The sequence below is a fragment of the Neofelis nebulosa genome, chromosome 2 (genome assembly GCF_028018385.1).
Source record: "Neofelis nebulosa isolate mNeoNeb1 chromosome 2, mNeoNeb1.pri, whole genome shotgun sequence".
In the NCBI taxonomy this organism is placed as follows: domain Eukaryota; kingdom Metazoa; phylum Chordata; class Mammalia; order Carnivora; family Felidae; genus Neofelis; species Neofelis nebulosa.
Genome location: NC_080783.1, coordinates 121,162,048 through 121,175,365, shown reverse-complemented (window position 1 = coordinate 121,175,365; position 13,318 = coordinate 121,162,048). Strand labels below are relative to the sequence as shown.

General features: G+C 37.8%; 1 protein-coding gene across 2 annotated transcripts in view; it reads right to left on the bottom strand.

The window, feature by feature from the left end:
• GDAP2 (ganglioside induced differentiation associated protein 2) overlaps positions 1-13,318 on the bottom strand; it is a 67,991-nt gene that overhangs the window by 23,932 nt on the left and 30,741 nt on the right. For both annotated transcript variants that reach the window (XM_058716059.1, XM_058716060.1), the window contains exons 9-11: positions 4,576-4,652; positions 3,773-3,849; positions 465-604 (exon numbers count right to left, since the gene is read on the bottom strand). In XM_058716059.1, coding sequence (XP_058572042.1) covers positions 465-604; positions 3,773-3,849; positions 4,576-4,652 — 294 coding nt within the window. The remainder of the gene's footprint in view (positions 1-464; positions 605-3,772; positions 3,850-4,575; positions 4,653-13,318) is intronic.

Genomic DNA, 13,318 nt, shown 5'->3' with positions numbered 1-13,318 from the left:
TAAATTCATATCTAACAAAAAGTTATCATGTGCCTTTTTTTATACTGTACTAGAATATCTGAGATCATATCATGAATTATAAAACTCATGGGTCACTGGGTCAAATGAAATAATATTTATAAATGTATTTTGAGAAGAGTAACACACCTTATTAACAGAAGGTAGTATTTTTGTTATCTTATATACAAAGATTGGTAATGACCCCAACCCTTTCGCAAGATGTTTAAAAGCAGCAAAAATTTTACATATGAATTTACTTAAATGCAAAATACACTGGAGTTAAGGAGGGCCTCCTGATATTAAAATATCTGATCTATGTGTGATAAAAATCTTTGTTACATGAAATATCTTTTCACAGAACATGAAATATCTTTTCACAGAATACACAGCAATGTTTACTACTCATTAATATTAGGAAAGAAAGCAGCTATCTCCCCTCTTCATAATTTGCAAAAATAACTAACTTGACATCAACAACATCGTAGAGTTTCTTCAGGAAGTCAGAGTCCAGGTGATTGTATTCACTGGTCAGTGTGTGAAAATATACTAATACATATTCCTTCACAGCAATATGATCCATTACATGGATGAAATATAAGAGAGCCTAGAAGGAAAAAAAGAAGTAAACGTAAGATCATCTTGCATAAGTAGTCAATTTTGCAGAAGCCAAGAGAGAGGCAAAACTCAGAAGATGAACCTAATTGATGCCCCAGGCACTACAGATGGACATCTCAGACTAATGAGTATCAATTCTCTTTGAAAAAGAGCTTCAGGAAAGTGAACCTAGCCAGTGTTTACCAGTTCTCAGAAATGCTACAGTAGGATCCCTTTCTGCCTTGTTCTAAGGGCTGGAGGAGAACAATCAGTCTCTATGTGCTCAAATAACTCTTCATATACTCAAAAGAGTTCTTCAGTCAATTGCCAGGTTTTCCCTCTCTAGGATAATGAACTGTAGAAGTACAACTTCTAGACTTCTGATCATTCTTGAAGTTTCTGCCTGAAACTCAATGAAAATCTTTGCAGTCTCTACTGGGATGCAGACTTATGGCTCTCACGTAACCAAGAATTACTACAGAAGGACATTCTGAGTGATGCCTCCCTCCCATGGCTCACTTGGAGGACTAATTTTCTTGGCATCTTTAATGTTGAGCTGAAATGAGGAAAAGGACAACAGGTTTAGTCAGTAGATGGCAATGAGCCGGGCAGCATTTCTAGAGCTCTGAAAGACTCAAATTTAATGTGACCCAGATCACATTAGAGAAACACTTCATTATAAGAAGGATGAAATTTAAGAGAAACATTAAACACGGAGCAGAGCTCCAATATGGGCAGAGCCAGGGTAACCCAGTGGTGTAGCTATAAACAATGACATAGAGGAAGCTAAGAATTAACCACGGAAAGATTATCAAACAGGTGATTTCCCAATTCTCCTCAGGATAGTCTTTGGCATTATCATGTGTAGACTAAAATGGATTAGCATCCAACTGCTACCAGAGCAGAGGAAGGAGGAGGGCACTAACAACACACAGGATCCTTCCACTTTGCTGGTTTGGACCTCACAATGTATCTCATTATGTTACATGAAATGATACATCATGGATATTCAGAACACCAAGCAAATGCACGCCAAAATCAAATACAGAGATTTATGTTTTTATTGGTTATCAATCACATTATTAATGATCAGAATGAATGTTATGTTGGTTGTTAATGACACAAAACAAATGGCTACAAGTAGAAACTTAGTAATGATATAATTTGCATTAGTCGAGCTTTTCCTGTGCATTTGTGTGTGTGTATTTTTATTATTATTTCTGCTTTTACCAGACTGCTTTTGGCCCTCTTTCTATCCACTCTCCACCCCCTGCAGGGCAATTAAGATACCCATTTTCAGCTTTAAATTCCCCATCTTTAACTTAAATGTTTTTCATTATAAGCAAGCATAGCCACATGACAGAAAAATGTAGAAAACAAATTCTCCCCAAAACCATGACATCCATTTTGAAATATTTACATTTTGAGTTTTTACCTTTATGCTTAAAACAAAACAAGTTAAAGTCAGGGTACAGGCAATTAATGCACCACTTTTCTATTGATATTACATTATAAATATTTCTCTATAGTACTGTATTTATTTGCCTTTGTAACCATAACCTTTAAGGGTCACAAAATACTCCATCTGTGGATATGCTAATTGTTAGAACTAATTGTTAGAACTTTAAGTCATAGTTTTGTGGTACAAACCAGCCCATGGGAGCATGCCAGGTCCAATGCTTCCATAATTTTTTTTTTTTTTTTTTTTTTTTTACCTAAACACCAGTGACTGGGAGCCTAAGGGCTTAGCCAGAAAGCAATGATCTGCTTTTGTACAAATGTGTTTTGTCTCAAAATTGTGTGCAATTTTTATATTTTTAGGTACAAAATTTGTTACTATGGTTAAGAACGATTTGTTAAAGTGGTTTTCCTCTTTTGCAGTCACTTTCTAATACACTGATGTTCTTGGATGACCTATGTATTTATCTTTTGGATTCAATGGTCTCTTGCCCAAGTATTCCAATTTGGGCAGCTTCGGGATCTACAGCTACTTCCATACTCAGATTATTTCCTTAGTACAAATTCTGAGGAACAGAATTCCTGGGTCGATGGATGTGACCACCTTTATCATTTTAATTCATCTTTGATGACAATGATTATTATTTAAAAGTTCAGGCCAGTTTTGAAAGTGAAAAAAGATATCTCATTCTGATTCGCTTTTTTTTTGGATTACTAATCATTTTTATTTTTTATTTATTTTATTTTTTTAAGTTTATTTATTTTTGAGAGAGAGAGAGAGAGAGAGAGAGAGAGAGAAAGCATGCAGGGAAGGGGCGGGAGGGGGGGAACAGAGGCTCTGAAGTGGGTTCCACGCTAACATCACAGAGCCCCATCCGGGGCTCAAACTCACAAACCATGAGATCATAACCAGAGTCAAAGGGGGATGCTCAACCGACTGAGCCACCCAGGCGCCCTGGATTACTAATCATTTCTTTATAAAATTTTTTTTAATGTTTATTCATTTCTGAAAGACAGAGAGAGACAGGGCACAGGCAGGGGTAGGGCAGAGAGAGAGGGGGACACAGAATCTGAAGCAGGCTCCAGGCTCTGAGCTGTCAGCACAGAGCCCGACGCGGGGCTCGAACTCACGAACTGCGAGATCATGACCTGAGCCGGAGTCGGATGCTCAACCAACTGAGCCACCCAGGCGCCCCAGTAATCATTTTTAAAAGCATAATCATTTTCTTATTTTTATTTGCCAGTAATAATACCATTTTTTCTCTTACGAATCTGTCCTTTGCATCCAAATGAAGGGGTTATGGAATTATGACATCTTGGGGTAACTACATCTCTGACTTCTTCTCTTCAGATAGATACTCAAGAGTTAATTTTTCTTTTTTTCAAGACAAGCAGTATCTGATTGTTAGTACAACTATAACCTAGAGTGATTCCAACCCAAAACTATCCGGCTACATCACATCCGAAACGGAGCAGCTGCGTTTTTGGAGATCACATGATGGCATTCTCATATTTTCGAGAATTTGCTCTCCTACAGAGCAAAACCGAACCCCTAACGTACTGAAATGGTGCATGCCAGCCTACAGACCCAGGGCTGCTCCTCTGCCCAGATACACACATTTCCGCCCCCTCTCATATTCTCAGTCCTGATTCCAAATTCACATCCTACTAATTGTAAAAATCAACATCATGTGTAAAACAGAGCCTCGCTGTGGCTTACCTTGTCCATATCTATTAATGTGACAGGAATGTTTCTTCCAACTACCACCATCACTGTGCGCCCACAGTTATCAACACCTGCGAACGGGAAATGTGATCAGCGCCTAGAGACTTTACTCCAAGGCTGGACTCGGACATTGTAAAAACATTCTACACAAATATAAAAGACTGAAAACCAGGAACTTAACGTTTTTCAAGTTTCATCCTCAGATTTCTTTCACTTTGTGGAAAACAATACATATATATATTTTAGCTTTATGAGGTTCTGATGACTGCACTTATTTTTAAGATAAAGGCTTCCTGCAGGTTTTAAATCAGGGATAGCCAAGGGAAAGGCTGCAGGGCCAAGGCCTTTTTATAAATAGGCTTTGTTCAAGTTTTAATAACATTAGTGATCCAGGAAAAACTAATGGGAACTCAATTCTGAAAATTAACAATTACTGCCTGAAAAAGGAATTTAATGGAGAAAGAGTGGAAATTTGAGAACTTTCCCCATCTCCATTATATATTTAGACAAGGTCTGAATTTTGTATAGCAAGTGAATGGTATTTTTAAGAGCAGAAAAGATGTTAAAAGGTAAGAAAAGAGACATTAAGAAGAAGTGGACCAACGTAGAACTACAAGATGAAAATTTTATAGGTTGAGATGTTATTTTTAAGATCTTGATGATGAGCCAAACTATCCTCATTAGTATAAAAAATTTTTTTTCATAGGCAAAATGGACAAAATCAGAGAAAAATGAAGTTTCTAGTAGCGTGCTAGGTGGGGTTCTTAAAAAGGAAAAGAAAAGCTACTTACGCTCACCTGTTTGGTATAAGGCTTTTAGAGAAGCAATATCAGATAGATCCTCAGATCTTGCTTGACACAACCAGCGATTATAACTAGAGAAATAAAGGATATAATTATTATAATAATCCCCTGTAAATTAAATTTACAAATGGAATCTGTTTCTTTCCCTAAAGAATGAGGTTTTATTATAATGTGCAAGAAGTTAAGGAGGGCATATTATGCAGAATCTCAACCAATGTTGAGAAAATGTTAAACCAATGTTTATTATATAATAAACAAAGATGAGTCACTGAGAAAATGTGTTCATACTACATGATTTAAAATAATCCTTTATGATCAAGTGAAGACTATTCATATAAATGACAAAGACAGCAAGTACTCAAATGAACACTGTTTTCAAATACTATTATTTTCCCTTCCTAAACAACATGGCAGAGAAGGCCTAAAGCAATAGCAGTTATCCAAAACAGATGTTCACTCATCCAACGATTTACCGAGTGCTTACAAAACGCTAGGTATTGAGAATGCTACAGTGAATAAACACTGTCAGTGCCCTCGAGTTTACTTTTCAGAAGAAAAACAGGTAAGTGTTTTACATGTTACATGGGACCACAAAGGAACTAGGTAATTTTATGTGGGAAGTCCAGGTTTATTTTAATGATTGGTTAATCAAACCAGTTGCACTGAGAACCCACAGAGCAGATCTCAGGGATCTTGGCTTAGCTTGGCTTTAGCTAAAAGGACATGAAAGCTGGAAGAGACGTTAAAGATCTCAAAGCGGGGAAATGACTTGCAAGGTCGAGCTAGTCTTAGTCACCAGTCAATTACTGCTAGAGTTGAATTGGAAGTTTACTCATATCTCCAGAGTTCTGGAAAGGTCAGTACTTCTTCTACTATTTCATACTGTTTTGTTGTAATTCAAAGTGCCACTTATTTGCAAAAACAGCTTTCGCAGCACTGAAATCATGAGAAGCAACTCTGAAGAATCTAGGTTACATAGGGCAACATCCCACAACATGAGGAAAACTAAACCAGGAGAGGGAGACTTGGGTTCTAATCCTATCGCTTTCTGTGCAACCTTAGTAAATAAAGCTGCTTCACCTCTATGGACCTGTTTCCTCATCCGTAAAGTGGTGTTTACAGAGGACACCTTTCAGCTATAATGTACACTCACACAACTAAGGGTATTTAATAGGAAACCTATTACATATGGATTGTAATCAACAAGTGATATGTCTGCTAGTATCACAGAAATTGAACTGTCTGTGAAAAACATACTTGGTATCACAAGATCCTACAGTTTAAATCTGCAAACTTACCCACCTACGCAAATTGAAAAGTGAAAGACAAAATAGCTTTCAACTCTGGCTTAAGACATAACTTGCAACTCAAGAAAAGAACTATGTTTATGGTCGTTCTCCCTTATCCCTATGTACTGTCTCAAAATTTTAGAGTCATTTCCTTGGTTATTCATATGAAATCCGCAAAGGTACTGTTTTCTAACTGTCTTACGGTTAAGTCATCTCACTGCAAGACTGAACAGAACAGATCTTAAGTGTCTCATGAGTTCCACAGGTCCGACCTGGCATAAAACATGTAACAGGAATTCAGTAAACGTCTGTTAATTTCTATACTCCATTCATGTATTCATTAGCTCATTTTTCAAAGGTGCAGGGCATACATGCAAATGTCTGCATCATAGTAGGGACTCTAAGCTTTGTTGAATGAAATAATAAACATAAGTATTATTCAAGATATTGGGGGGGGCACTGGAGAATGATAATAAAAGGCACTTGGTTTCAAAGATTTTAAAGCTGAATATATGAGATAGACATACATTACAAAGAATAAACTTTGTAACAGGATGGAACGAAACAAGCAGTCCAACAGACGTCTAAAATTCTATCAATCAAGTGTGTTCAGAGGAGGACTGGCGGGGGTGCAGATAGTGGGAGTGGAGTGGAGGCAAGATCCAGACATGCAGAATTAACTGTTCTCTTCTTTGAACCACAAAGATTAGTACAAGGCTTCACCCACTTACTGCCAGTGTTTGCTTCTACTCAGACCACATGACAGAGAACATGGCTTATTTGTTTCTATATTTCCAGCCAATCCCTAGGGTAGCTCCTGATACTGAGTAACGATGTGTTCAATGAACTCTGAAAAAAATCTTTTTCGAATTGGAATTCAGGTGCACAAAACAAAATTAATTAGCCTTGGTTCAAATCACTCTCATCACGGGTACACACATGGTTCTCTTTAAAAAACTGCTTATCTAATTATTTATGTTTAATGAAGTAATAAGTACTCTGAAACCTCCTGGCCAAAACAAAAGCAGGCACTCTCACAATAATCTATATCTAATCACATGGTCACTCCCCTCCAATTCTGGCCCCTGCCCCCTTCCCCCCCCCCCCCCCCCCATAACCAGTGTCTGGAATCACACGTTCATCATTTTCTTGCTTTCCTTTTTATATCTTTTTTTTGTTCATTTGTATGTATTCCTAAAAAGTTTTTTAGAAAAAGCTTACCATTCTGTATGTAATCTCTTGGGTCTTGTTTGACCTACTGGACTGCTAAGATTCATCTGTATCATTGGGTGGCATTATTCTTCATTCACCTTGATTACCATGTAAATTGTAGTTGTACTACATGAAAACGACACTTTTTTTTCATCTACTCTCCTACTGGTGGCTGCCCGGACTGTTCCCAGGTTTGTGCTCCTGTGCACAGTGCTACGATCAACTTATTTTACATGTTTCCTGGTATATGTGTGCATGCTTTCTCTTGGGTGGCTACATAAGGGTTGAAGTGCTAGGTTACAGGTATATTTGGTTTTGGGAGGTAAGGCCAGACCCCTTTTCCAAAGGGTTGTACCTACTTGTGGTTCTACAAGCAATGGATACGACTTCCTGGGAACCCATGTCCTCAGCACGTGGTATTGGCAGATGTTTTAACGTTTGCCAGTCAGGTTTGAAAGGGTATCTCATTTCTCTGGTCACTAATGATGCTGAGAACCTGTTCGTATTTATTGGACATGTCTTCTGTGAGATGCCTGTTCATATTGTTTTTCTAGAGAGCTATTTGTTCTTTTCTCACTCACCTGTAGGAATTTTTTGTATATTCTTGATCCTAGTCATTTGCCAGTTATGTTTACCGTGAACACTCCCATTCTGTAACTTGTTTTTCACTTTAAGATTCACTGCTCCATCTGCCAGAACTCTTAATTTTAATAGAGTCAAAACTATTTTTTCTTTTACAGTCAATTCCTTTTATATCTTGTCTAAGAAACCTGTCCTTTCTCCAAGGTATAAAAGACACTATCCTACAACTTGTTCCATGAGTTTTAATTAAAAAAAAAATTTAAGTCCTCAATCCATCTAAAATTGACTTTAGTCCATGGTGTGAATCCTGATATGGTATAAACTCTAAAATGTTGTTAACCTTGATCTGTGATTAACAGCTTGAGATCCTAGAATAGATTTTGGCTGGCAAAATCTATACGAGCATATTCATGGGGAGAAGGTTTATAGCTTACATGTGATTCTTTATGAAGGCTTTATGATTCAAAAAGGTTTAGTTTCTAAGCCTGAGACGAATTCCAATGCAACAACTCAGGACTGCAATCTTCAGCTGGTTTCTTCTTTATTCTAATCAAGTCTCCTCCCTTCCCACTATGGATCACAGAAGTTTAATTTGATTATCTAGTCAACTTTCTTTTCCTTTAAACAAGAATTTGGAAGAAGGGAATAAAAGCAAAAGATGTTAGCTTTATCTCCTCAGCTAACATGTTTGTTTCCCTCAACTCTTAAAAAAATATTTTAGGAGCACCTGGGTGGCTCAGTAGGTTGAGCGTCTGACTTCAGCTCAGGTCATGATCTCGCCGCTGGTGAGTTGGAGCCCCGCATCGGGCTCTGCGCTGACAGCTTGGAGCTTGAAGCCTGCTTCATATTCTAAGTCTCCCTCTCTCTCTTCTCTGGCCCTCCCCTGCTCATGCTGTCTCTGTCTCTGTCTCTCAAAAATAAGCATTAAAAAAATTTCAAAAAAATTTTAAAACTTCCATTATATCTTTTATAAACTGCACCTCATTTTTTGCTATAGTTTCTGCACTTTTTTTCAATAAAGACATACAATTTTTTACCCCAATCCAATAATCAAAACAAATGCTAAAAGGAAAGTATCAACTTAAAACAGTTTCTTGTTTTCTTAGAGCTTATTCCAGGTAAACGGATTTCTATTACCTGCTGGGTAAATTGCAATAATCACAGGTAAACAGTCACACAAAATATGGCAACATGGCAGCGAAGGGAGCCACTACAGCGCTCTGAAGGCAGAAATACTGAGTGGACAGATTCTCAACAGGCTGCAATCAACTAAGGCTGGATGCCGTCCTCACAAAGCTAACAGAAGGCAATTTCTTCCAGTTAATCAATTACCATCCACGTGCATAACCACAGGTTGAATGATGAAGAAAAGATACGCTAAATTATTCTTAGAAGACTAATGGCTAACATATTTGTGTGTAACCAATAGCCCAGGGAGAATGTTGGCTTTGGAATCAACATAAGCTTTCCTGACCTGATGGAACTGCCCCACGCTGGACTTGGTTAGGACCCCTGTCACATACTCATTGGACCCTGTAGTTTAAATAAATTGTTCATACAATACTTAGTTTAACATTTCTCTCCTCTGCAAGACCCGAAGCTCCATGAAGCTGCCACTCTATCTGTCTTGCATGTCACTATTATGTTTTCAGCATGACACCTAGCACATTAGTAAGGGCTCAGAAAATACTTAACAGTGAAGGAGATGAAGTTTTTATTCCGGAAAATGACTTAAGAGTTGTTGGCAACTGGATCTTAAGCCAAGCGAGGAACACTAACAGAAAAAGAAAAAGTTACTGTAATATAATTTTAAGAGTTTTAAAGCTGTATTTTTGAAAAAGAATATCTAGGTTGCTTCCTAATTTTTGTAAGTAAGCCAACTTCTATCTTACGATATACCCAAATCACTGTCACGACTGGATAGAAGACCTAGATATATTAGTAAAGAATTAGGCAACATGCCTAATTTTTTCAGATGTTAAAAAGAATTACCACACAGAGGTAATGATGTGGCGAGGTAGTGCTGGGCAAACAATGATCTGACTCTATAAAGACAATCCATGGGACCTTAGTGTTGTTACTGATGGAAGAATTGAAAGCTTTCAAAAAGAGATTGCTAACTAAAGACCTACTTCCTCAGAGATTAAAAAAAAAAAAAAAATCACTCGATCAACCGGATCAACCCACATAATGAACAGAAACCAGACCTGTTATGTGTAAATAAAGCCTTATTTAGACAAAATAAGAGAAATAAACAAACTGAGAAAAACCACAGCCTGAAATCTTAAAACATTCAGCACGTAGCAGAGTAACACTCAGTTATGTTATGAACTCATAGACAAGGAGTCATCAAATCTCAAACCTTTTGGTCTCAGGACCCTTTGATGTTTATGTCAGTTATCTCTACCAACATTTACCACGTTAGAAATAAAAATGGAAATGTTAAAAGTGATTATTTGTAAATCTAAAAACAACGAAAACCTTTACGTGAACATTAAGCGACTTTACACGACAAAAACTGTGTTTTGGGAGAAGGGTTAATACTCCTCGTTTTGGCAAATCTCTTTAGGTTCTGCTGGGTTCTCACATCTGCTTCTGCATTTAATCTACTGCAATGTCACACAGTAAGTAGCCTCTGGGAAACTCCACTGAACGGTGGGAGGAGGAGGAGGACAAGGGCAAATAGTCTGAGTAGCATCACAAAACTGGTTTTGGTCTCTTGGGCTCCCTGAAAGGGTCTCTGGTTCCTTGCCCACCCTTCTGGGCCTCTGTTATTACTCCCAAGTATCCTGCAGCATAGCTATGAGACTCAACCTCGTTTGTAATCATCACAGACGCTGGGCACTTAAATGGAAATCTGACAACGTTTTGATTCAGACGTAGCTTATCACTCAAGAGCACAGTGTGACAGAGGCACCTCTCCCATTTCTCAGTGCAGGCTTTGGGAGCCACAGGCTGTGTTTTGTTGACTACACGGTCACAGCCTGACCGCTGCTCAGAACACACCCCGACACCTGAAGACCATGTGGCTCACTCATGAATTTTAAAACAGAGGGACTACCTTAATTATCTCTGGCTACTTCAATGTCTAGAATGTTATCTTGTACAGTGTAAATATTCAACATTTTCTGAACTGAATGGAAACTATCAACTGTGTAACAAATGTGAATCTCAAGATCAAGGCCCTCTACCAACAAGGACAGTGCTTTCCATGCTGTATTCATATTCCTTCTGAGAAGCTATCCCTTTGCCGAGGACTCCTTTCCAGAAAGGAGTGAAGAGGTTTTAATGCTGACTTGAACTAGTCACTGAACTTATCATTAAGTGAAACAAATCTCATTAAAGAGAGAAAGAGACACATGCAGACAAGTATCCAGTCCAAACACAAACTTCAAAATTTCCAGATTATCTATACTACTCATGGAGAAATGAAAAAGGTATGAGGGGTGCACGTGTGTGTAGAAGAGAAAGACAGAGAACAGGTTGGCTGATTTGAGAAAAGTGGCTGCAATGCAGTTCTTTGAATATGAATACAAAAAGTCTCTAGTCCTTTGCCAACGTGTCTGAAGTTGGTTTGCGTAAGTGGGCTGAAGAAGGTGGCGGAGAAGGGAGATGTGCCGTACTCGCCACTCGGAAGGCTCTTTCTCAGTGAGCTGTGACTCTGGGCGAGCCAGTCTTGGGGATCATTTACCCTCTAGAAAGGGGTCAGACTACATCAGTGATCTAGGACGCGGAAGAATCACTTATGAAACTTTAGAAACTTTCCACAGAGGTTCCGATGCAGGAAGTTTGGTGTGGGGCATACACATTTTTAGCAAGCAGCCCGGGTGATGATAATGCTTACAGACCATGTGTTCCACTTTGGAAAACTGTATCAGACGATTACCAACATTCCTTTTGACTATGGGTATTCATTCACGAGAAACCACAAACCAGTGGTTCTTGAAGTGTGGTCCACAGTCTTGACGCTTTTCAGGGGGTTTCCAAAGTCAAAACCGTTCTCATCATCATACTGAAACATCATTTGCCTCTTCCACTGTGTTCACATTTGCACCCATGGCGGAAAAACAACTGTTAAGTCAAACTACTGGTGCCTTATGATGAACCATGGCAGAGGCCCCAGATTGTACTAGCAGTCACTATGCTCTTCCATTGCCAAAATTCCCAGAGAACCAAAAAAAAAAAAAAAAAAAAAAAAAGAAAAAAGAAAAAAGCCAGTTTTATTTAAGAATGTCTTTGATGAGGAAGTAAAAATTATTATTTTTATTAAATCAACCCTTGGGAACACATCTTTTTAATTTTAATGTAGCACAGAATGGGAAGAACACTTCTACATACCGAAGTATGAGGTTGTCTTGAAGAAAAGCACTATGTGACTTAGAAGCTGAACTAGTTGCTTTTTTTTCATGGAACACTGTTTTTCTTCAAATAATGACTGGCAGACAAACTGTGGTTATTCAACATGAGTATTTGGCAGATGTTTTCTCAAAAATGAATAAAGTGACCCTGTCGTTTCCAGAAAAACAACCAACGGTATTTCTTGCCAATGATAAAACTTGAGATTTAAAATGCACATATAATTTTGGAAAATTCGTCTCTATCACCAGAAGCTTAGAGCTCCTAATACTTAAAGACTTTTCTGATGAGGTCAGTGGCAATATTAACAAATATAATTTCTTCATATTGGGTACTAAAATCTGTCAATATTTAGAAGATCCGAATAATTCAGTGAATCGATGTTTTCCAACAGAAAATGTTATACATTCATGCTATAAATTCCTATTATAAAACCAATTCAAAGAGGACAGAACAAAACATTTTAATATATCAGAATATAAAAATTCATGGATATGCTTTGAGATTCCCTATTACCACTAAACTGTAAGAAACTACCATTTATCGAGTTATGTTGTAATAGCAGAAAATACCATAAATTATTTGAAAAGGCTATTAACATATGCCTCTCCTTCCCAATTATGTATCTGAGTGGGGCTGGATTTTCTTCATACACTTCACCCAAAACAACTTATTGCAACAGTCTGAATGCTGATATGAGAATCCAGCTGTCTTCTATTAAGCCAAACATTAAAACATTTGCAAAAATGTAAAACAGTGCCATTTCTTCTATTTTTTTAGTTATTTTTCATAAAAACACAATGGATTATTTTGAAATAAATTAATGATTTCTCATATGATAAATACTGGTAGACACAAACCACGTAAACAAAAGCTCTCTGGGGTCCTTAACAATTTTTAAGAGTGCAAAGGGGACCTAAGACAAAACAGTTTAAACACTGCCTTCAACCAAAAAAAGGTACCCAGATCTAGTAGTGCATGAATCACCATGTGAAAAAGTTCAAAATATATACAGATGCCAAAGTCCCAGTCATGTGAGGGACAACCCCATCACTGTATTTAAAGAAAAATGTTTGCCAGTTGATTCTTACACATGCAAATTTAGAAACCACTGAAACTATCATTTGCTGGCCACTGCTTGTGGAAAAGCTGTTCATTGGTGCCCCCTAGTGGCAAATTTGCTTTGTTTCTAAAAATAAAATCAGAATAAAATGAAGACCAGAAAATCACCAGATACAAAGTTCTAATTCTGTAAGGGACTCCAGAGGTCATCCAGTCCACTCCCACTTACAGAGGGA